Source organism: Amblyraja radiata, chromosome 21 (genome assembly GCF_010909765.2).
Source record: "Amblyraja radiata isolate CabotCenter1 chromosome 21, sAmbRad1.1.pri, whole genome shotgun sequence".
Lineage (NCBI taxonomy): Eukaryota > Metazoa > Chordata > Chondrichthyes > Rajiformes > Rajidae > Amblyraja > Amblyraja radiata.
Genome location: NC_045976.1, coordinates 27,724,336 through 27,749,921, shown reverse-complemented (window position 1 = coordinate 27,749,921; position 25,586 = coordinate 27,724,336). Strand labels below are relative to the sequence as shown.

Here is a 25,586-nt window from a genome sequence, read left to right as displayed (position 1 = left end):
CATCCCTCTAATAGTCTCCTCTGTGCAGGTATACTGAGGTATTAAGGTCAGGCGTGTCTTTGGAGAACATCCGGGTATCTCTCTAACTGGCACCACCTGGTAAAGGAATTGTTTTGTACACCAAGTACCCTGTCCATTGGAGTGTAATGTGAAGAGATCTGGGGGAATGTTTTTTTTTAATGATGTACTCATAGCTTAAAAAATGTAAGTAAATTCTGCACCACCTTTATGTACAATAGCAGAACTTTCATAACTGAATGGTTCTTTGACTTCTACCTTGTATCAAACATGCCTTTTAACATTTTTTCTCAACCGGCATCCTGTCATTGTGAAACACTTCTTGAATAGACATACTGTCGGAATTCCATCTTTGAAGAGCTAGACTGCTGAAGCCAATGGGTCCTGTTGGTGGAGTGAAGGGATTGGGTAAGTTGCAAGAATGTAGAACAGAAGAGTAAAGGCAGAATGGAGAATAGGATTGGATTTGTAGGTATGGAGAAAGGGCAAGGCCATGAAGATATTTTATAGCTGAGATCTGGGAATTAGAGTCATAGAGTGATACAGTGTGGAAACGTGGGATGTGTTGGCCCACACCAGCCAACACGTCCCAGCTACTCTAGTCCCACCTGCCCACTTTTGGACCATATCCCTCCAAACCTGTCCTATCCATGTACCTGTCTAACTGTTTCTTAAACATTGGGATAGTCCCAGCATCACCTACCTCCTCTGGCAGCTTGTTCCAGTCACCCACCACCCTTTGTGTAAAAAAGTTACCCTTCAGATTCCTATTAAACCTTTCACCATAAACCTATGTCCTCTGGTCCTCGATTCACCTACTCTGGGCAAGAGACTCTGTGCATCTACCCAATCTATTCCTCCCATGATTGTATACACTTCTGTAAGATCACCCCTCATCCTCCTGCACTCCAGGGAATAGAGTCCCACCCTACTCAAACTTTCCCTGGAGCTCAGAGGCTCTAGTCCTGGCAACATCTTTGTAAATCTTCTCTGTACCCTTTCCAGTTTGACAACATCTTTCCTATAACATGGTGCCCAGAACTGAACACAATACTCTAAATGCAGCCTCACCAACGTCTTATACAACTGCAACATGACCTTCCAACTTCTATACTGTAGGGCTGTAAATATTATAGATAAGTGGGACTCTAGTGCCTAACTGTGTTTGTTGGGGACAGGGTTGTAGGGAATATACAACAGATATGGATAATCTGAAGTCAATAAAGTGTGTAGAATGGAGGTATATTAACAGACATATGGAAGTTAATTCCATGGAGCTAATTTTAATACATAACATGTTTAGGTTGGGTTTGGGAAAATAGGAATACTACCAATTTACTTACAAGGTCACCTCCAAGACGTATCGTTTTCACTTGGAAATAAGTACATAATTGTTGTTGGGTCAAAATCCTACAACACAATAATTGTCTATATCTGCAACTCAATACAACCTAAGCTTACCTATCTCCACTGTCGTGTACCAGGCATACTTCAGACTACTGTTCGAGCAATTTGAAGCCGATCTGTTACATGGGTCTAACAAGTTTTTCACAAATTTGTTTTTGAGATTTGGGCGCCACCTGCAAGGTGTGCATTTGTTGCCTATCACTAATTTACTTTGAAAAATGGTGGTGAGCCACCTTGTTGAATTGCTGCAGTCCTTGTGGTGAAGGTACTGTCTCCCACAATGTTATTGGATGCAGAATTTGATGTTGGACTTAGACCAATGCCCATGGAGTTTCAACCCAAATAATTTTTTTGACTTGATCCAAGAATCTGCACTAATGTTTTTTTTGTATGAGCTGGTTCCAATGCATCTTAAGAAGGATTCTGCTCTTAAACTCCTGCAGATATGCCAGATTTCTTTCCAATCCCATTCTGCTTTAATGCTGCAGCAGTCAAAGCTGTATAATATCTCTACTTGTAGGATCTTGCATATCCTTATTTTTAATTGTTTCATCTTTTGCACCTCTGCTTTTAACTTCTTAAATACTGTGCTCTGGGATTTACTCACTACATGGAACTGCTTAATGAATCTCTTTTTTTTTTTTTTTTTTTTTTATTTTATTTTTATTAGAAGTACAGTAAATTAATGAATCTCTTTGATTAAACTATTGCCTATCTTTCTAGCTTGTGAGTTGACTTTTCACTTTCTTTAGTAACATTTCTGTTAAGTATCATAGTACATTTAACCATATTAAAGACAATGTATAAATGTAAGATATTACAAAAAGCAAGGATAGCTACAAGACCAAGGAAACCTGGATTAAACAGGGCCAATAAAAACTTGAGGAGCCTCATTAATGAATTTCATGAGCACCATGAAGCCATCTGCATCTCGTCAACCAAGCAATGAGTGCAGTCAGATGGTGAATTGCCTTGATTGATGATCTCTGGGCATTGAAGCCCATAAGAAGCTTTGAAAAGGTTGTCCCAGCAGAAGAGAGAGAATCTGGATATTGGCTGAAGGCCGGCAATGGGTAAGGAGTGATTGCATGAGAAGTCCAGTTTCAAATTCTTTATATTATAAGTCATTGATTAGCCACAACTCACACCTTCAAGTGATATAGCTCTACTGGCAAGAGTCTATATTGGTGTCCAATCTCCACACTGCTGTACACGTGAATCACTGGATAACCAATACAAGACTGTGGCAATGTCGCAGTCTGCAGCATGCTGTTATTTCGGGCTTGTGAAAAGATATGGCAAAATATTATTTATTTTAATTCATGTATAAAGCAGCACATGGAGTATTGTGTTCAGTTTTGGTCACTGAGCTATAGAAAAATGCCATTAAGCTGGAAGAAATGCAGAGATTTATGAGGAGGTTGCCAGCTCTCGAGAGGTTGGGCAGGGTAGGACATTGGGACACAGGAGGCTGAGAGATGACCTTATCAAGGTGTATAAAATCATGAAATAGATGGGGTGAACTCTTAGTCTTTTTCCCTCGGATAGGGGAATCAAGAATTAGAGGGCATAAGTTTGTGAGAGGGGAAACATCTTAACACAGGGTGGTATGGAATAAGCTCACAGAGGGAGTAATTGAGGCAGCTACAATGACAACATTGAAAAGACATTTAGACATCTAGGTGGATAACAGAGATTTTGCAAGATATTGGCCAGACAAGGGCAAATGGGAGTAGTTAGAATAGGCTGGCACGGACAGGTTGTGTCAGAGGATATGTCTCTGTGCTGTCTGACTATGTACAAGATGTGAGTGCAGCTAATGCCAACTTATTGCCCTTGATTGCCCAGAAATGGCTGTGAGCTATTGTCTACAAACTGCAGTCCATGTAGTGAAATGAAGTCGTATGAGGCAGTATTTAGAGTTTGGGCAATGATGCAGGAATGATAATAAAAATCAGTGTGCTGTTTGACTTGGATCAACAAGCACTGTTCATGCTTGTCAAGTTGCTTTTCAGTAGCTGTTGTACTTGTTGTAGCTGAGATATACGGTTGTAGAAAGAAAATATTTAGAGGAGGTTCTTAATCAGCTGAGAAAGTGGGCTGAGGAATGGTTTATGGAGTTTAATGCAGATAAGTACGAGGTGTTGCAATTTGAGAGCAGGACCAGTGAATGGTCCTGAGCATTCATAGTGAATGGTAGGGCCCTGGGGAGTGTTGTAGAGTAAATGGATCTTGGAGTAGAGGTACATAGATCCCTGAAAGTGGTGTCACAGATAAATTGGATGGTCTAGAAGGGTTTTGGTACATTGGCTTTCATCAGTCAGGGTATTGAGTATAGCAGTTACGTTGCATTGTAAAGATGTTGGTGAGGTAGCACTTGACCGAAAAGTTAGTGTTGAGAGAGTCTACAGAAGGACTTGGCCATTTTGGGAGAGTGGGCAAAGAAGCGGCAAATCAAATACAGTGTAGCAATATGTACGGTCATGTACTCTGGTAGAAGGGATAAAGGTGTAAACTGTTTTCTGAATGGAGAGAGGACTCAGTAATCAGAGATGCCCAGGGACTTGGGAGTTCTGGTGCAGGATTTCGATACGGTTAATTTGCAGGTTGTTGGTGGTAGAGAAGGCAAATGCAACGTTGGCATTCATTTCAAGAGGACTAGAATATAAAATAAGGATGTAATGTTTTATAAGGTGCTGGTCAGACCACATTTGGAATATTGTGAGCAGTTTTGGGAAGGATGTGCGGAAGTTGGAGAGGGCCCAGTGTAGGTTTACGAGAATGATCCCGGGGATGATTGGGATAATGTATGAGGAGCATTGACAGCTCTGGGTCTGTACTGCTGGAGTTTAGGATGCGGAGGGATCTCATTGAAACCTAGTTTCCAGTGGTGGGAGAGTCTAGGGCCAGAGGGCACAGCCTCTGAATAAAAGGACGTACTTTTAGATGGAGATGAGATGGGAATTCTTTAGTCAGAGGGTGATGAATCTGTGGAATTCATCATTGCAAACAGCTGTGTTGGACGTCATTGAGTATTTTTGTAGTGGAGCTTGGTAGGTTCTTGATTAGTGAGGGTTATGTGGATAAGGCAGGAAAATGGGCTTGAGAAGGAAAAATAGATACGCCAAGATCGAATGGTGGAGCAGACTTGATGGTGTGAAAGACCTAAGACTACTGTCTTATTACTTATTACTAGATGCTGCAAGGGAGAGGAAACAGTTGCCTTTTTGATAAGGGAGGATGTAACAACAGTGCGTGGAGATGATATTCCTGAGGGATTGCCCAGTAAAACTATATGGATAGAAATTAAACCAAGAAGGGTATGATTGATGGAACATTGTTATAACCCTCCCTTCCCCTAACCAGTCAGTGGGAATTAGAGGAGTAGGGTGCAGGGAGATTGCAGAAAGCTATAAGAGTAACGGGGTAGTATTAGTGGTAGATTTTAACTTCCCTCGTATTGACTGGGTCACCCAGAAATTAAATTAGATTAGATTAGATTCCTTTATTGTCATTCAGACCTTTCGGTCGGAACAAAATTTTGTTTCCCTGCAGTCATACATATAATAAAAAATGACAAAAACACACAACACAAATTTAACATCCACCACAGTTCACCAAACACCTCCTCACTGTGGTGGAAGGCAAAATCTTAAAGTCTCTGTCTCTTCCCTCTTTGTTCTCCCTCTACGCCGAGGCGATCCAGGCTCCAGATGTGACCCCACCGGGTGATGGTAAATCCCGCGGCTCAACCGTGCTCCGCAAACGGGCCGCCACAGCTCCGAGGCCGAGTCGGGTCTCCGCTGCTGCCGCCGCCGCCGCCACAGCTCTGAGGCCGAGTCGGGTCTCCGCTGCCGCTGCCACAGCTCCGGGGCCGAGTCGGGTCTCCGCTACCACGTCGGGTCTCCGCTGCTGCCGCCACAGCTCCGAGGCCGCCAGCTCCGCCATTAGGCCTCGGCAGAGACGGGGACGGGGAATACGACAGAAAAAAAGTCGCATCCCCCGAAGGAAGAGACCAAAACATGTTTCTCCCACCCCACCCACACACAACTTAATAAAACAAAATTAGCTAAAACATGACAAAGGAACAAAAAGAAAGAAAAAAAAAACAGACGGACTGCAGGTGGGCCGCAGGTGTTAAGCCAGCGACGCCAATGGCTTGGATATGGTAGAATTTGGTGAATGTGTCCAAGAAGGTTTTGTTAAATAAACACTGGACAACCTCTGTGAAGCAGGGGAGGGCAAATGTCAGTGGGTTAAATTATTTTAAAACTCCAACTGTTTATTTAAAAGATATTTGTATATGTACATGGATTGGAAAGGTTTAGAGGAATATGGGCTAAATACAGGCAAATGGACCAGATGGGCACTTTGGATGGCATAGATGAGTTGGACCTGGATGTGCTGTTTTACTGAGCATATGTGTGTTTTGTAGGTTGAACTAGCATTTGATTTATTTGTCTGAGGTGGTAGTGAGCTGCTTTCTCAAATCATCAGTCCTTAAGGTGTAGGTCTACCTACGACGCTATTGGAAAAAGTATTACAGGATTTTGACCAAGCAACGGTGAATAAATTGTGATATATTGCCAAATCAGCAGTGTGGCTTGGAGGGCAACTTCCAGATGGTGGTGAAAGATAAATTATTTTTACAAACATTAATTAGAATTCATCGATAAAATATATCTTGGGATCTTCACTGAAGAATGGTTCATGTTAGACTGCTTGGATTTGGGGTAATATGCTAGCATGGACTGGGAGAGGTTACAGATTGAGAATAAGGAATTATAATTAACATGCCTTTCTCGGGTTAGTAGGCATTGTCTGTTGAGGTACCATAGGGATGGGTGCCTGGAGGCCAACTGTTCAAATTCAACTTCAATAATTTTGCTGACTGGACCAAATTAAATATTTGAGTTTGCTAGTGATATAAATCAATGTGGAAATGTGAATGATGATAAGCGAAGATATGAACAAGTCAAGTGACTGGGGAACTAACATGGCAGATTATAACAATTACAACTTTTTGAAGATATTTGGATGTGCATGCATCAGAAATGTTTGCTATTTAGCTCCATGACTAGCAGATGGATCTTGATGTAGAAATATTCGAGATTATCTGCTTTTATAGAATAACATGAGTGAAGTAGAGAGACTGGGAATTGTCGACGTTGGAAGCATCTGTGAAGGAAATGGAGAGGTAACATTTTAGGTCAGGGCCCTTCGTCAGACTGAAGACCTGAAATGTCACCTATCTATTCAGAATAAGGGTCCCACAGATGCTGCCCGACCCACTGAATCCCTCCAGCACTTTGTGTTTTGCTCATGATTGCAGCATGTGCAGTTTCTTGTCTCCTGACCATGTCGTAATCATTACATACAGTAGTTATAGTGAGAAATACCTGAAATATTGTGCACAGTTTTGGTTGCTTTTCTGAAGGAATATACTTGCTGTAGAGGGAGTGCAACACCAGTTGAAGAGTGGGTCTATAATTTCTCTATTATAAAAGAGATTGTATAAGGTTAGGACTCTATTTTCTAGCATTTAGAAGAATGAGAAATAACCCTGTTGAACCATAAGATTCTCTAAGGCTTGATGGTGACGGGGAGGGATATAGCAGGAGCTGGTCATTTAGGACTGAAATGTGGAAAAAATCCTTTCCTCAGGGTAGTGGATCTTTGGAATTATCTGCTGCTAAAGAGGCTGGCGGCTTTGTCCTTGATCCCATTTTTGAATACAATCAATACATTTCTGGATATTGAAGGAATCAAGGGATAAGACTAAAATAATAATAATAATAATGGATGGGATTTATATAGCGCCTTTCTAGAATACTCAAGGCAATAGGATAGAGAAAGCAAATAAGCCATGCAACTGTTGGATGCTGGAACTGCATAGCCTTCTCCTACTCCAACTTAAATAATTCACTTGTTGATACCTCAAAGCATTTTCACCATTGAAAGGCACAGGCCAGGGGTTTGATGGAACACCCTCCACATGCCAGATTGAGTGCAGCACCAGTTCCCAACATTATCTACAACAAAGCAGCCTGCTTGATTGGTTGTCAACTACCTTAAATAGTAATTTCCTATACCACTGGATGCATTGTATAGCATATACAAAATGTATAATTATTTACTCCATTGCTCCAACACCAGATCCCAAGCCTGTGACTATACTACCAAGGATGAGCAGCAGGTGCATGGGACCACCACCACTTGCAGCTTACCCTCTGAGTCACACGACATCCTGACTTAGAAGTGTAGTACCAGTCCTTCATCCCTGGGTCTAACAATGTGGGAAAATAGACACAAAATGCTTGAGTAACTCAGCGGATCAGAAAGCATCGCTGGAGAAAAGGAATAGGTAACGTTTCAGGTCAGGACCCTTCATCAGAAAAATGTGGGAGTACCTTCCCCAGAAAGAATCAATATACCATCATCAATCTGGGGGGGCAATGAGAAACGGGCAATAAATGGTGATAATAGCTCATTAGGGCACATATCATGAAAAATGTATTAACATAGTCAAAACAATTTTTTTTAATGAAACTTTGTGAAGTATTAATGATGCATATGGTTATGTATAAAGATAAGAATGATGAAAATAGGCAAAAGCAGAGCTCATGGAGTTCAACGCGTAGTATAGTGAAGTTGGCTATCCAAATCAGTAACTAAAACTTGTAGACCGAACATCCTTGGTCGCAGGTGCAGTGGGGAATGCATTTTCCATTCAGAGGGCTGTCAGGATCTGAAATGTCTGAAACCATGGTAGTAGCTTTAATATTATCTGAAAATAATAATGGTTATTTCACATGTACAGGCACTTCTGCTATAATGATTGTTTCCACAATGTAAATGGGATATAATGTAATTGATGAACATATTAGGTGGCTGCCTCGCTAACAGTCTGTCAGTCCCCTCTCTTTTTTAAATTATTTTAAGTATGTTTTAAAAGTATGATTTAGTGTTTCTTGGTTTGTTTTAAGTGAGGGGTGGGGGAAATCGGAGGAAACCCTTTTTCAGTCACTTACCTTGATGGAGATGAGATTTTTCTCTGTGTCGCATCTCCGTCGTTGGCTCCTTTAACGTAAAGTTTCAGTAATTTTTTCAAAAAACTTTTGGCTACATATGCTCTGATTCTGTCTTCATAAAACCTTTGATGCTACGAAAGCAGTTGAGCCGTTTTTGTAATGGCTCCTCTTAATAAAGACAGTCAACTGCCTATGTTCTAACAAATCTGAGACACTAACAGTAGAATCTTGAACAAAAGAGGCTGGAAGAATACAAGATGATGAGAACATGGAAAATTAAAGATAGCTCAAATAACACGGGGGTAAAACCAGGCTTAATATTATGAACATAGAGCTGGTAAGGTGTAGTCCCCAAGAAATCACTCATTTTAGAGTATGCATTTTATTTGACAGTGTTTCAGATAGAATATCATAAACAAGATTTCTGTAAAAGTTAATTTATCCATTGTGGTGCATTTCATAAAAATAGTTGCTCACTTACAGTCTTTGTGACTAATAATACATGGAATCATATTTATAGATACTGTACAAGGTAAATTCACAGCTAACACTACACAGCAATATTGATTCAAAGGATAAGTGACGTGCCATGTTCACAGATCATTTTGATTACAGAGAGCATACAGCAATTACTGCACAAGTAACGGCTGTGAGTTGTGCAAAATAAAGTTTGCTTATGCAGTCGTAATCCCAGTTTTTCATGTATCTAAAATCAGAGTAATACAGGTACGTGCACTACAATACGGAAGCATTGTCCAAAACCTGATAATACTGTACCCTTTAATGGCAGAAATCATATTGTGGCTAGACCAGAGGATAAAGAAGCAGAACCTTGCTCAAGCTCGCCTTGGGTGGAAAACAATTCCATAATTGTTTTACTGTTATACTAATTTTGTGCTTGGTTCACTGATATGAATGCAAGGGTAGACTGCTTTGAGCTATGATGCAATTTAAATTAAATATGTTAGCTTGTGTTACTCTTAGTGATAAGGCCCTGGCAATATTTAGAACAGCTTTAACCTCTGGGCTAGGCAATTGTTTTGAAAATTGAATATTTACAAAAATTTAGCTTCATGTAGACTTCCATTTTTCTTCAGTGCCTCTTTCCTCAGTGCAGTTTTACTTAAGGCCAGACTCTTATGTCACCTGATGTCCCCACTATACAAAGATTACTGATACCACATATGTGACTACAGCACACAGATGAAGCAAATCCTTCATACATTATTTTTTTTAAACTAAAGCACCAATATTGTTCTTGCTCTCTGAGGTTAAGTACCAGCATAATCACACTGCACTGATCCACAGAATTCACATTTGCCAGTGGTTCTATTGCCAATGGTCCAAATAGCAATTTGGCAGCATGAAAACTTCTGTTTATTGAAGTCTCAAAATACTGCTGGTTGCTTTTATTAAAAAAAAATCTTTCATGCCCATACACTTCATTGCCCCACTGAACATTATCCCTATTGTTAATGCAAATGCTTCCAGTTTATAAGGCTGGGTTACTGTTCAAATTAAGTTTAAAAATACAAGATAAATAATCTGATTAGAGGAAGAGGTGAGATAACATCTTACATCTATTCTACAGTGGGGAGAATAATGTAATAACAGTTTATCTGCCTGTGGTGGCAGCACCAGACTTTAGCGAACTAGGATATCGATTGGAACCAGGGATTTTCCATGGCCCAGGTGAGACAGTTGATTTCCGAGATACAGTGTTATTACCTTCAATAGCAAGATTTGATCGTGGATGTTCCTCACTGGAGATCTTTTGAGGTTCTCCATCAAGGTCTTTGTTGACCTCTTCTAAGGCATTTTCGTGGAAATTAACAACTTCTCCAGTGTTAGTCTGTAAGCCAAAATCTGCTTCTTTCATCTTATTTTTATGTGTTACCAGCAATCTTTTCTCAGTAGTGTTGGCAACTTTGTGATCCACTTTAAAGCCAGGAGACCTTTCCCTCCTAGAAGCTGGCGACATGGATCTACCATGTTTATATGTCTCATTGCTTTTCTTGTCCTCCCCCAGTTTTGTCTCTGAAAAACATTTTGTTTCAGTAGCCCTGTTCTCAGAGGTGGTCCTGCCACCATCTTTCTTTTTACTGTTTTCCTTTGGGAACCTTGTAAGGCTCTTTTTAGAAGTTTGTTGTTGCTTCAACTTATCTACTTTTTGAGGGCTTTCTGATCCATTTCTTCGCTCATTGTGATCTACAAAGTGCTTTCTTCTCACAATGCCACATTCGTTCTTGGTGTCCCACAATATCTCTGGGGGTAGCTGGTGAATGGAATCACAGGTTGGAGCAGAATGCAATGATGATGGTGGTGCTATCAGATCATCGGGGATCATGTTTATTTCCGACAGGCTAGGGGAACCTGTAGTGGAGGCATTCCAGGAGCTGTAGTTGTCTGCTGAAATGATAATTTAAAAAGGATCAATTTGGGCTTGTATTCAAAAAGTAATCTTGCTATGGAGAAGAATTTGTCAAATGTCAAGTTAAATATCACTAATTAAGTTCTAATTTTCCCTGCAATATACAATTAATTTGTAATCCCTCATTTGTAGCACTCAATTTTAAATTGCCTTAATTTACACTAAAAATTTCATAATTCAAGATAAATAAATACCGTATATACAAACAAGACAATCAAATAAAAGTTAAAGCAATCATATTATGGACCATTAAGAACTAATTCTTTTGACATTAAGTGCAGAATAGTCTTGAGTTCTGAGATGATTCTTATAATGATATTAAGAAGTGATGTTGAAACATTATATTTGACAAGAACTACATTTTTAGTTAATGCAAACAAAATAGGAATTTTATATATAAAAGTGACAGGGTACAGTATTCCAAACATGACTTGCTTCAATAAAATATTTTCCTCACCATCTTTTTATTTTCTTGGCTCCCACTATCCATTTTGGAGGTGGGAGGAACCTGTAAAAAGTAGATTTCATTGGTTCTAGTTTATTGCCAACAATAAATCAAGAAGAGAAAAATGGGCCAGCATGCATCATCAGCTTGGGAAGGTCAACCAATATGGCTAAATAATGGTTAAACAAAACCCCCCCAATAAAATAAGGACACAAATTGCTGGAGTAACGTGGCTGTCAGGCACAGCATCTTTGAAGAACATGAATAGGTGATGTTTTGAGATGCTGCCTGACGTGCTGAGTTACTCCAGTACTTTGACTTTTTTTTGTAACCAGCAGCTGCAGTTCTTTGTCTTTCAAAAAAAAGACGATATTCATCTATGTTCACCAGACGGAAGCATATCTGGATGCATAAATAATAGAGGGCTATTTTGCTCAAAATTGCATTACCTTCTAATGCATAAGCTGGGAATTTCTTCACAGCAGCTTCCACTCTGACATCATGCTATCTTCTGAAATATTATACTTGCATGCTAATCAGAGGCGAGTGCTGCACTTTTGACAAAATTACAGTGACAGAAAGAAGATATTCCTGGCAGATATTTGCTATGGAAACCTAAAACTGTTCTTGTTCTTTCAATTTAATCGGTACACGGCTGATTTTTCATTAGGTGCGTAACGTGAAGAGAATTTTGAGATCAGATTACACTTGAGCATTTAAAAGGAAGTTAGATGCAGATCCTGTGAACTATGCTGTACATTAAGGGTTAACATTTTGACTGTTCTACTGGTGGGGAGTTTTGTCAGGGTATCACAAATTAGATCAGTGCTTTATTTTTTTGAAGAGGATGTTTTATGGTTTCTGTGCTGGTAGCATCAGTTAATTAACTTCTTAAAGTATCATTAGCTTAGATATATGTCAAAGAATATAGAAAATAATAAAGAAATCTGCATTAGCAGTATTAACCCATCAATATTTGCATAATATTTGGACACAAGGCAAAAGTTCAAATTCAAATGCAGTTGATCATCATTTTTTAGTTCCTTTAATTTAATTTTGGCTTTGTTGTTGCACTTGTCATCTTTTTCCACTCGATCAAATAACACCCTTAACATCATAACATGAATGCAAAATAATGGAGTTACTGGGAAATAGGGGCAGCAAGTGTCTCAGAGTGAATAAGCACAGAGGATCGGTCTGTTCCACTCAACAGAATTAAAAAATGAGAAACAAAGAACCATTGTGAATTAAACACGGTTATTAACCTTTTTTCAGACAGCAATCTATTCTTAAGTAGGCTTATTTGTTTTTCAAGCACACTTTTAATTACAGTCCTCAAGTAACACCAATGGCATCAATATGTGCAGTCATGCATCAAAAGTATTTGATGGTATTTCTACAGTTGCTGTTGCATCAATTTGGTAATATATTAAAGAAGGATCTATTTAAAAACAAAATAATTCCATCTACTTTTTAATTGTCTGCCATCAGTATGTTTCTTCCAAGTGTACTAAAAATGCTGGTATGTTATGGATAAATCCTGATTGTAACAGCAACTGTAATTATTTTCTTTCCTGTGTTCATAGGACGGAGTATAATTTGTGACTGCTTGCATACTGCTGACTAATATAAAATTCTGTTTTATAAATGTCATTCAAATGTTCACTTTTTCTCAGGCAGAAGTTGTGGTACGACCAGAATATTGTGCATTCCCACTTCCCTCCCTCACGTCACCCTCACAGATCGATTTCCTTTTTAGTGACCTTGTTTGGGGCATGAAACTTTTCTGAACTCAGACAGAATCATTGGGAGCTACAATGGGTAACTTGAAAATCTGAATTCTCTGGGCCCGTTACTGTTTGTCATCTACATGAATGATTTGATATAGATGACAAACAGGAGAATGGTATGAGAATGCAGGGTGACTTGGACAGGTTGGGTGAGTGGGCAGATGCACGGCAGATGCAGTTTAATGTGGATACTTGTGAGGTTATCCTCTTTGGTAGCAAAAACAGGAAGGAAGATTATTATCTAAATGGTGTCAAGTTGGGAAAAGGGGAAGTACAACAGGATCTGGGGGTCCTTGTTCATCAGTCAATGAAAGTAAGCATGCAGCTACAGCAGGCAGTGAAGAAAGCGAATGGCATGTTGGCCTTCATAACAAGAGGAGTTCAGTATAGGAACAAAGAGGTCCTTCTGCAGTTGTACAGGGCCCTAGTGAGACCACACCTGGGGTATTGTGTGCAGTTTTGGTCTCCAAATTTGAGGAAGGACATTATTGCTATTGAGGGAGTGGAATGTAGGTTCACAAGGTTAATTCCAGGGATGGCAGGACTGTCATATGCTGAGAGAATGGAACAGCTGGGCTTGTATACTCTGGAATTTAGGATGAGAGGTGATCTTATTGAAACATATGAAATTATTAATGGTTTGAACACGCTAGAGGCAGGAAACATGTTCCTGATGTTGGGGGAATCCAGAACCAGGGGCCACAGTTTAAGAATAAGGGGTAAGCCATTTATCATGGGCACCTACACAGTGAATGGTAGAGCTTTGGGATGTGTTGTAGAGCAGAGGGATCTAGTAGTGCAGGTGCATGGTTCCTTGAAGGTTGAGTCACAGGTAGATAAGGTGATTAAAAAGGTTTTTGGTACATTGGCCTTCATCAGAGTATTGAGTATAGAAGTTGGGAGGTCATGTTGCAGTTGTATAAGACGTTGGCGAGACCGCATTTAGAGTATTGTGATCAATTCTGGGCACCGTGTTATAGGAAAGATGTTGTCAAGCTGGAAAGGTTACAGAGAAGATTTACGAGGATGTTGCCAAGACTAGATGGTCTGAGTTGTAGGGCAAGGTTGAGTAGGCTGGGACACTATTCTCTGGAGCACAGGGAGGGGTGATCTTATAGATGTGTATAAAATCATGAGAGGAATAGATCGGGTAGATGCACAGAGTCTTTTGCCTAGAGTAAGTGAATCGATGACCAGAGGACATAGGTTTAAGGCGAAGGGAAAAAAGAATAATAGGAATCTGAGGGGTAACTTTTTCACACAAAGGGTGGTAGGTGTATGGAACAAGCTGCCAGAGGAGGTAGTTGAGGCTGGGAGTATCCCAACATTTAAGACACAGTTAGACAGGTACATGGATAGGACAGGTTTGGAGGGATATGAACCAAACACAGGCAGGTAGGGCTAGCGTAGCTGGGACATGTTGGCAAGTTGGGCCGAAGGGCCTGTTTCCACACTGCATCACTCTATGAGTTACTCTCGCAATGTGTGTTAATGGTTAAAACCTACGTAGTTAAGTTCACTGTTACCCAAATGCTCTTCCTCTGAACCTCACCTGGCCAGGCCAATTTCCCAGTACAAGATTCAGTATGGTCCCTCCTTGAATTAAACTATTCACATACTTTCAGGAAACCCCCTTGGATACTTCCAACAAATTCTGGCCCTCCTAAGCCTTTAGCACTATAAGTCTGAGTCAACATTGGGGAAGTTAAGTTCGCCCACTATCACAATATTGTTGCTTTGGCAATTTTCTGTAATCTGTCTATATTTTATTCTCTAGCACCCACTGGCATACTTTGTCCAAACCATTGATATAGATTATGAACAGCTGAAGCCCAGCACAAATCCATGTGGGGCCCCACTAAATCTCCTAAAATTAAAACAACCCATCATTCTTTTCTCTGATTTTTGCCCATTAATCAACCATCAATCCACACCAGTATATTTATCCTTTAATATACATTCTAATTTTATGCTCTTGTGGGCAGCTCTCATGGAAGTTCAAATATACCACATCAACTGGGGTTTCCTTTCTGCTGATTAAGAACTCAAAAAATCAAGATCTGTATAGAAATTGTTTCCTTTTTATAAATCTATGCTGATACTCCATTGCCACTTCCTTAATACCAGTCTCCAGGAATCTGCTGATGTTCCAGACTCCAGGATTTTCCTGACTGCTGATGTTCCTGACTGCTGATGACAATCTATTGTTCCTTCTTTTCTCTCCTTCCTTTCCAAAATTCTGGGGTTGCATGTCAATTAATAGAGTGATGGTTCAGTTACTCCACTATAATTTCAAAAGTTTGGACAATTATTCTGAAGACATTTCAATAACCACCATTAAACAAATCTAGATTTTTAATGAAAAGAAAGTTGTAATAATGGATCCATTCGGTTCTCTGTTGTCCTTCAAGAAATCTGTCAGCCTTACTTAGGGTCTTAACAAGCCACTCAGTTCTACAGCAATTGGGATTAACAACAAATGGAGTGTAGCCCTGATGCCCACATCTCTTTGATTAATCTATTAAAAACAGCTGTTAGGTGCTATGTGTGTATCTCTAAGTGAATCATTTAAATGCCAATAGGTGAATCATTTCAATTGGGACATAAGCATGGATTTAATTTTGACTTTTGGTCACCCCTATAAAAATGACAGGAGAAATATTTTGTGAGGCATAGTTATAACGATGGATGCCAAACAATATTTCATGACCAACTTGATACTATAGCATAAATAACAAGGCACAGAAGAAAAAGCAACGAGAGATGTGGAAAATAAATAATGTAAGATGATAACATGGTCTCATATTTAACTGCTGTCTAAATGTGCTGCTAAATTAATTATTCACTATACCTTTGGCAAGTATTCAGAAGCAAATTGAAATCTGATAATGACATTTTCACAATGTTTTAAAATATTTTACCGAAGCTAGTTTTACTATCAATGCAAAATGCTATTTAAAATATCAAATGAGTGGTATTAAAGTCTGCATGGGAGGAATAGGGTGGTGGTGTTTCCAAAAGAGCAAGAATCATATTGCATCGTGCCCATCACTGTCACTTTCCTTAGAGCTGTCTAATGGTTGTATCAGGTTCCTGTCTGTTTGTGATTTGCAGATCGTTCTTTTGTGACATGTAATTTTGAGGTAAGAGTGGGTGTGGGAGCAACAGTGCTGCAGCGGAATGTGTCCATGCTCTGCCTACTGTTTCCGAATGTCATGCACCCTCACGTGGTCTGGAACTGAACCGTAATGTATTGCCCCTGACACAAAGCATGACATTAGGGTTAGGGGTTTTGCGTAATTCCTATTTTTTTTGCCAGTTCCTATTGAAAGGATAGATTTGCCTTTAGGAAAGCAAGGCTCCAGAGCTATCTTTGGCACAGCAATATCTTTGGTTTGATGCTTCCCTTTGCCTCCCACAAGGCTGCAATTTCTGCTTTGCCTCTTGTTTTGCCGTTTGCCAAAATTGTGTTTTCGTTCCCACTCTCACTTGCCTAGACCAGCAAGTGGTTTGAGCACTAGAACAATGAGTAGGGACTGGTATGCCGCATAGGCCATTGGAACAACTTGACATACTATTATCACAGGCAAGGGCTAGAAAACAGACAACATGAGTTATCCTGACATTGCCTAGAAGCAGATAATGGTCACCAAGGAAACCACTGATTAATTTTGATCTTTACTGGTGGAGACCAGCAGTCAATGTGCAGCATAAGCGTGGAGCTGCCAAAGTAACCACTGCATTCTAATGTTTTATAACACGGCCTTTTCCGGTCACAGCAAGAATGTCTTCAGAATCTGCCTGTTGCGTCAATGGTTTTGAAGGGCTAGATTGTGCTCTGCCTGAACCTGCCTCCTGGGGCGGCTTTGTGATTGATGCCAGCCGAGCTCAATGCCTGCTGCAGCAGGTTCCCCTCAACATGGAGCAACAGGTTCTGATGTTGGATCCATCGATCTCTGCCCTGGGTTACTCTGACGGCCTTTTGACATGTTGGGTGTCAAGAGACATTTAAAACAGTTCAAATAGTTTAAAGTAAGTAACATTACCTTAAATTACTAGAAATTAATTAAAAACAAGGTTGAAAAATCAACAAACCAGTCGCCAACACTTTTCCTGGTAATTGGGAAGAGTTGAGCCATTTATAACAGTCTTGGTAAGACTATGTCTCAAACGATTGCTGGCTGCCAAAGCGAGCAATCATTAACATTCAAACATCATTAAAGTTATTAAAAATTAAAATGCCCCTTTGCAACCACTCACTTCCAGGAAATCAATGGAGGAGTCTGTGCTAGAACAATGTGGCACAAGTTATTCAAGTGAATTCATTACCACATATTTTTGTCTTGTTGGTTCCAATACCATTAGCTTCAATGGAGCCGTTTGCTTTGAATAGCAGAGATCTTAGCTCAGATGATGAGATTTGGTTGGAAATCAAAGGCCCCTCACTTACGAGCGAGTTGTCAGCAACAGTCTCAGAAAACGATTCACTTATTTCAGTGAACCATATGGTAGAGCAGGAATGTTGGGAACCAGCTCAGTGTGACCTGATCTTTAGGCCAAAGTGTATGAATTGTATCAATTGAAGACTGCCAGCAATGTCTTTCTCATCGTCAACTCAACTTCCATACCTGCACATTAAAGTGCACAGGACTCTGAGCAAGGGAAGGTCCAACTTCCTTTGGATGTCAGTGGAAAGCACAGGTGGTTTGCTGCTAAATACAAGTTTGTCCCATTCATTTATTGCCTTCTAATTTAACTCTTGTTAGAAATGAGCTCTATTAATGTTTTAATTTCAGTCATGAATAATTCTAGTTAGTTTCATTCCGTCATTCATAATTATGTTTTGCAAACAATTCAGAATGATGTTCGGAGTTTGGCGATGCAAAGATATATCCAATACCATTTGCAAATGATGAACACATGATGTGAATGATGTCACGTGACCACATCACCTGTCTCAAAATGATCAGATGTGACAATCACATTTTCAGGAATCTGTCAACCCAGGCTGGCATCCATATTACAGTATGTTCTGGAAATATATTTGGCAGGAGAATAGCATTGGACATAAAGTTGCATCAGTGCGCCAGTGGATAAAACAACTTAATCACCTTGGCAGAAGTAGGAGAGGATAAGAAAGGATTGGCTGCATTTTGATATTGATACAGCTACCTCTATCTAACCAGCTTTGGTGTTGAGGTTGGGGATATTATAGTGCAGTGATTTCCTGATGATTTCTCCCCTCCCCATCCCCCAGATTAATCATGTGTTAATGCTATGACTATTCAATTATTGGTTACCTAAAAATAGTTTTAAAAATAAAATCATGGTTGGAGAATCTGTGTGTTGATGTGCTGTTATTTTAGTGATGTGCTGGTGGACTGTGGTACTTTAACTTCTGTACCCCTACATCGATGTACAGGGAGCAGCAGAAGGTTGGTGATTTTCAGAGGAGGCTGCTGAGGGTCTGCTTCTGAAGGAGCTGCTTGAGTGCAAGAAATTGACTATCTAGTTAAGCCAAATAACAAAGGAACTTGCAAAATGTTGCATTAACAGCACAATGTGATGGAGATTCAACAGGAAATTGAGTGACTGACAAAACATTCATCATTCAACACATGATTATGTTGGAGCTGGAACATGACATGAACATGCAGAACATTGGGTTTAACTGGAACTCGAAAGAGGGAGCACATAACGCCAATTCTGGCCTCCCTCCACTGGCTCCCGGTGTATTTTCGTGTTCATTTTAAGATTCTGTTATTTGTTTTTAAATCTTTAAATGGGCTCACCCCGCCTTACCTCTCTGAGCTGCTTCATCCATACGCTCCTGCCCGGTGCCTCAGGTCAGCTGATCAGCTGCTCCTGGAGGTACCGAGGTCTAAGCGGAAGCTCAGAGGGGATAGAGCCTTCTCTGTTGCTGCTCCGGCACTATGGAACACTCTGCCGTTGCACATCAGACAGGCCCCCTCACTGTCCATCTTCAACTCCAGTATTAAAACACATTTATATTCCTTGGCTTTTGACCCTGCATGAGACTTTGCTCCTGTATTAGTGTTTTTAATGTTTTTATTTTTACTGTTTTTACTCTCTTTTTTAATGTTTTTATTGTCGTGTAATAATTTTTTGTCCATGATTAGTCATGTACAGCACTTTGTTGCAACAGTGGTTGTTTTTAAAGTGCTATATAAATAAAGTTATTATTATTATTATAAATGACAATGCTAAATTAGTACAATATTATAAAGTTTCCAGAAAATAATAGAATACCACACAGGATTTCTGAAAATACTGAATTAGTAACACAGTATGTCACGAGACTTCACAAAATGGCTTTGTGATAGTCAAGCGAAATGTCATCGCTATCAAGTTGCAGATGGGGAGCCAGAGGTACATTCTAAAAAAGTTTTAAAAATGAGGTACAATTGATGTCAGACCAAACCAGAATAATCACTTCTTGATTAGTACGGGTGTCAGAGGTTATGGGGAGAAGGCAGGAGAATGGGGTTAGGAGGGAGATAGATCAGCCATGATAGAATGGCGGAGTAGACTTGATGGGCCGAATGGCCAAATTCTACTCTGATTCCTTATGACCTTAAAACAAAATCTGATCGATGTCTGATTCTCTAAGGATCCATTGAGAAATGTGACCCTTACTTTTAGCATGGCTCTGGTGTTGACTCCTTCAATTGACATCAACAATATTATGATGCCTACATTTTGACCAATACACAATTATCTGAAAATCACTCCTGAACAACCAGCTTTTACGGATCCTATTTCTTCTTAAAAATGCTACATAAGGGCTGACAATTAACAGGCTCCCCAGCATACCTGAAGAATCACTGTTTACTTCAATCGCCACTCAGGCTTAACAATGAACCTTCAATGACGTCTGCTCTCACAACTGGCTTCCAGTATGTGTTTGTCTCCAGCTAATACTTCTCCTGTTGGGTGGTCTGGAGATGCATCATCGGCAACAGGCAGCCATGGGATATTTGTTAGAGGCTGAGAAGGTTTATCACCCAGTATGCTTATTTGGGAGGACACTTGCTCCTGGTTATATTTCTCAGAGGAGTAACATTTACATGATCTATATTTCAGCAAAACAGTCCTCACTCTGTGACCTAAAAGACATGGTCACATATATACATGGACTGCTCTCACAGTCAATGTCAAGGATCACTCCAAGCTATTGCAGCTAGTTTATGACACCTTTAAGTTTGCTGCTCACTGCTGCATTAAGGACGGCAACCTGGCTTCATACTTGTCTACTTCTCCTTCAGTCAACAGAAACGTGTATGGAATTTGCTAACATTGCAACATTAGTCCTTGCAGAGACCTCTGGCAGACTCCTGTTGGTTACAGTGTCTGTCGATTTAGACGGTCTTCAAGGACCAGAGAAAATATTTACTGCATAATGCTCTCTGCCTGCCTAACTAGCTCCCTCACTGCAACTCTGGAAACATTTTCTCTCCTCTCTTCCATTAATTCAGTAGGCAGCACTCCAGTAGGAAGAATGTTGCTTGTTTTATCTATGTGTCCTTTTAAGGTTAAGTGCCTGCAGCTGCATTACCTTGAATGGCTCTGCTGTAGGAGAAATATTTCGCTCTAATCTCTCCAAGCCCTGGTATGCATCTAAGAGCAGATTCTCAAAATTGCTGATAATATTCCAACTGAGACATAACCAGTGATTTATAAAGGTTGTACAAACTTGTTTTTATACTCTCCACTTACAAAGCCAGGAAGCTTGTGGACTTTTGCAACCTGCCCAACCACCTTCCAGGATGTGTGTAAATACACAGAGGGTTTTCTGCTTTACCCTCCTCTTTAAAATTATTCCTTTTTTGTTATACTATCTATCATTCTTTGACCCAAATGAATCAGTCCCCATTTCTATGCCATCCATCTATCCACTTCAACTTTGCATTGATATTCACATTGTTTATTCCACTCAAAGAAATTAAATATTTTGCAAATTTCAGAGCCACGTTTTAGGTAAAGTGAATAATTTAAAAAAAAACTAAGATGTTAAATATATACATTATGTAAATTAACAAACTATCAAATTTTTGTTATGACTTTTGAATAAATTCAGCTATTATATTGAGGTTGATTATTTGTTTTAGTAAATTGTTTCACAGAATAAAACATAATTAGCTCAGCCATAAAACACGTTAAATGCAATCAGTCTAAGGTTTTAAGAATGATAATACACATGCAGATTTACAAACCGTGTCTTTAGGGTGGCCCAATAGGAAGAAATATGGGGACCCATGCTTGTCACTTTTCATGCACATGGAGAGACTGGAAGGAGCCGTTCCTAAAGGAAGGGGAGGAACAGCCTAGGACCAATCATTAGAATTGACAGTAGCAGTGATAGAGATATTACTACTGTTAGCATAAAGATATAGAATATTGTTCAGTATAGAAAATTAAAAAATAGACAGAAATAAGTTAAAATGAGCTTCAAGATAGAAGGCATGCAGAAAGTTAAAATAGTTAGTGAGAAACTGAAATGTGTATTGCTTAAATATAATAACGACGTGTATTTGTTGGCGTACAATTGTAATTTATTGTGCTCATAATTAAACACAATTAGCAACAAGCTATAAACTACCTTTAACATGTTATTGATATTTTTCATGTTTATCTTCTTACAGTAGCAAAACCTCAAAGTATTTCAATAGTGTAAAATGCATTGGGATGTCCTGCAGTCATTTAAGACCATATAATTACGTCTGTCCTTTTAAATTTTATTGTGACAGTCTTTTGGAACATGGGGATCTATGCTAGTGGAAGAGTAAAGTCAGTTTATCAGCAGAATCTGATTTGACTGACACAGAAAGTCCATTATCAATTGTGCTTTCTAAGCATAAATTAATAGAGTATGCGGCTATTTTTATGCTAAAATGCAATCAGCTACGTAGCATGTGTTCTGCACGACTCCATAGTTGATGAATAGCTAGTTGTCAATCCTGCATACAATACTAGTGCCTAAAGTAACGTTAAGCCACTGTTATTCCTTAATCAGTGATAATGCTGCTCTATAATCTGAAACCCACCATATTCTGGCACTTGACCAGTTCCTCTTTTCAGCAGAAGCCGCACTCTCCTCCCTCCAGACTTGATCAGCTCAATTGCTCTAGCATGGGTCATTTCTCTTGTGTTTTCTCCGTTGATTTCGATGATTTGATCTCCAACCTATTGAAAACAAAACAAAAAGTTTAAGACACATTAAACACTGATTATTAAATGCACATTATGCAAAAATGCAATGATCATATTTATCATAATTTCATGTAATGATAATAGACAATAGGTGCAGGAGTAGGCCATTCTGCCCTTCGAGCCAGCACAGCTATTTAATGTGATCATGGCGTATATATTACAGTGAAAATATTGCTTGCAACAGCATCACAGGCACATAGACTCAGACCACACGAAAAATGATATATGCATACCACAAATGAAAAGAAAATGATCGTGCAAAATTAAGCCATTTGTGTAAAGCACAATTAGAAAACACACCTATGGTAGTGCAAATGGTGGTACACAGGTTTCTATTGCTGAGGTACGATTACTGTAAGGCTATCTGGCTTAGCAGCATCATTGGTAGTGTGTTCAAACTAACGGCTCTAGCATTGTAAAATGGGAAATTGTGTGCTTTTTATTTACATAACAGTCCTGTTACTGGATGTGACAACCAAACATGTCATCCTGCAATGGTAGTGTCTTGGTTGCTTTTCTATTTTCTGAAAGTCTCTTGCATAGTATTTAGTAAAGCCTAGAATATAGTCACAGGTCAAAGAATCATGTCATTTGGCCACAATGTCAACAACGACCATGACATTTCCATCTTTACTAATCCCATTTACTAGCTCTAGGTCCATGGCCTTCTCTGCATTGGTGATTCAAAAGCTTGTCTAGACTCTTCTAAAGTGTCTGCCTCCATCAGCCTTTCAGGCAGCATATTGCAGGTTGCACATTCCCTCTAGGTGACAAGGTTCTTCCTCAGACCCCTTCTAAATCTCTTATTGTTTACACAAACCAAGGTCCTCTTGTTTCAGATACTAGTTTTAGCCACTCAAATTTTTTGATTGCTGTTGCAGTTACTGATTGTGGTGCATTTAATTCAACAGTAAATTTTGGCTTACCCTCAATCTCCCATTCCTGATGGCTGGTCCATCCTCTGCCAACCGTAACACATACAGATCCATTTTATACTCCCGTCCTCCACGGATACTAAAGCCAAATCCTTTGGCACCTTTTTCCAGATCAACCGTAAAGTAATCAAAATCCTATACGTAAATGTAAAGAAGGGCAAAATACACACATATTAAGTCCAGTGCTTGTGGATTTCACTCCAAGAGACCAACCTTAGGGCAATGTAATATTAGTGGCAGAATTCAAATGAACAATCGCCCTAAATCAACTTTTACTTCAAATTTACATGGTTCGTATCTTGCCATTCCAATCCATGGATTCGGGGTGCGGGGAACAAAGATGATATCGCCTTTCCTCATACTGCCAGAGAGGAAAGGTTATCTGAGAGAATAATGAAGTGAATGCAGGTGCTCCAATGATGTACTGTACACTGCACATTGATAATTCATGAAGTAAATTTATGGCCAATAAAATTTTTAAAGCCCTTCGCACATCATAAGAACAATTTAAAATATTCCAGCACAAATTTCCCCTTGACTCTTTGAAATGTAGGCGTTGAACAGCTCTTGATATTTAACATTTTATGCTGTCTATTAAAGCAAGTAATACAGTCTAATGACCATCATGGGGAGACACGAGCTCTTATATTAAATGCCATTAATAAATGATTAATTAAAGCGTAAAATCCGGGTAGGGTACAGTAGAGCAGTAACATTTCAAAGAATGTTACCGCCTACCATACGCTTTTTAAAAAGAGTTTACTAACATTGCGATTAGTGCTAATGGGCAACCTGCTCAAGGTTCGGCTTGGTCCCCTGTGCCACAGCATGGGCTGGTCTATGGTGTCCAAGGCTGGTCCCTAGAACATGTGTCCAACAGCAAGTAGGACTCCAAAACTGCCTACTCAGAGTCTATAGCCACAACCTCAACAGCGTTTCTCTATTTCATCAAGATAAACTGAACAATGGCACTAATAATGCCCTTTAAAGGAGTTGTGGACATATTGGGAATTCCAAGCATTATTTCGCTGCCTCTATGGGTTTTTGGGGTAAATGGGCATCCTATATCAGATACGACAGACATATTTTCATTCAGAAACTGGAAATTCAGTTCCATGTTAGGCGTTAGGCGGCGCGACTCTCGTCTGCAGCGGCCTCTGCAGTCCGTCTGCGTTTTTATTATTTTATGTCTATGTTTTTATGTAGTTTTTGTTATTTTTGTTGGGGTATGTGTGTGGGGGGGTGGGGGTGGTGTGGGGGGGTTGGGGGTAACTTTTAAATCTCTCCCTGCACGGGAGACCCGACCTTTTCTTTGTCGGGTCTCCGTTGTCGTTGGGGCTGCAACGAGGAGCGGCCTCCAACAGGAAGACCGGGGGCTCTGGTGCCGACTACTCACCTCACCGTCGCGGAGCTGGCCGAGTCCAGAGCGGGTGGAGCTGTGGTGGACGCTGCTGCGACCCGACCCCCGGAGATTCGGTGGCTGCAACTGCGGGTTTGGCGGGCGGCACCGGGAGCCCGCGGGTCCCTGGAGGGAGACCGCTTTTCGGGGCTTCCGCAACGGCGACTTCTCCCGCCCGAGTTGCGGGGTTGAAGAGCTCCTGGAGCGGGGCCTTACAGCACCGCCCCGCGCGGCTTGGAATGGCGGCGGGACTGCGAGCGCGCGCCGGGGGCTCTAACATCTAGTACCCGGTGTGCGACCTTGCATCACCTGGCGTGGCTTTATTGGCCACGGGACAATCGCCATCGCCCGCCGGGGGCTTTGATTTTGACTTTGACTCTGACATGGGGGGGGAGAGTGCAGTGGAGAGAAGTTTTTTTGGCCTTCCATCACAGCAATGTGATGGATGTTTATGTAAATTATGTTGTGTCTTGGGTCTATTTGTTTGTAATGTATGGCTGCAGAAACGGCATTTCGTTTGGACCTCAAGGGGTCCAAATGACAATAAATTGAATTGTATTGTATTGTATGTGGACTATTTGCAATCACAGAACATAGAACAGTACAGCGCAGGAATGAGCCCTTCAGCCTACAATGTTTGTGCCAAACATGATGTCTAGCTGAACCGATTTTATCTGTCTGCACATGATCTGTATCCCTCAATTCCTTGCACTTCCATGTGCCTATCTGAAACACTTCTAAGAGCACTATTGTATCTGCCTAGTGTTGGGCATTTCCACCCTGGGAAACAGGCTCTAATTGTCTATCCTATCTATGCCTCTCATAATTTTATATACTTCTATCAAGTCTCCCCGCAACCTCCTATGTTCGTGGGAAAACAATCCAAGTCTATCCAACTT

At 40.2% G+C, this 25,586-nt stretch overlaps 1 protein-coding gene across 18 annotated transcripts in view; it reads right to left on the bottom strand.

The window, feature by feature from the left end:
* Positions 1-8,822: 8,822 nt before the first annotated feature.
* The window catches only part of magi2 (membrane associated guanylate kinase, WW and PDZ domain containing 2), a 407,390-nt gene continuing 390,626 nt past the window's right edge, over positions 8,823-25,586 (bottom strand). For 6 of the 18 annotated variants that reach the window (XM_033039822.1, XM_033039821.1, XM_033039826.1 and 3 more), the window contains 3 exons: positions 23,280-23,423; positions 22,188-22,326; positions 8,823-10,865 (listed from right to left, as the gene is read on the bottom strand). In XM_033039822.1, coding sequence (XP_032895713.1) covers positions 10,072-10,865; positions 22,188-22,326; positions 23,280-23,423 — 1,077 coding nt within the window. In that variant the 3' untranslated portion in view covers positions 8,823-10,071. Of the gene's footprint in view, positions 10,866-11,344; positions 11,396-21,356; positions 21,446-22,187; positions 22,327-23,279; positions 23,424-25,586 lie in introns of all 18 variants that reach the window. The other 12 variants (XM_033039820.1, XM_033039825.1, XM_033039836.1 and 9 more) reach the window with 7 other exon arrangements.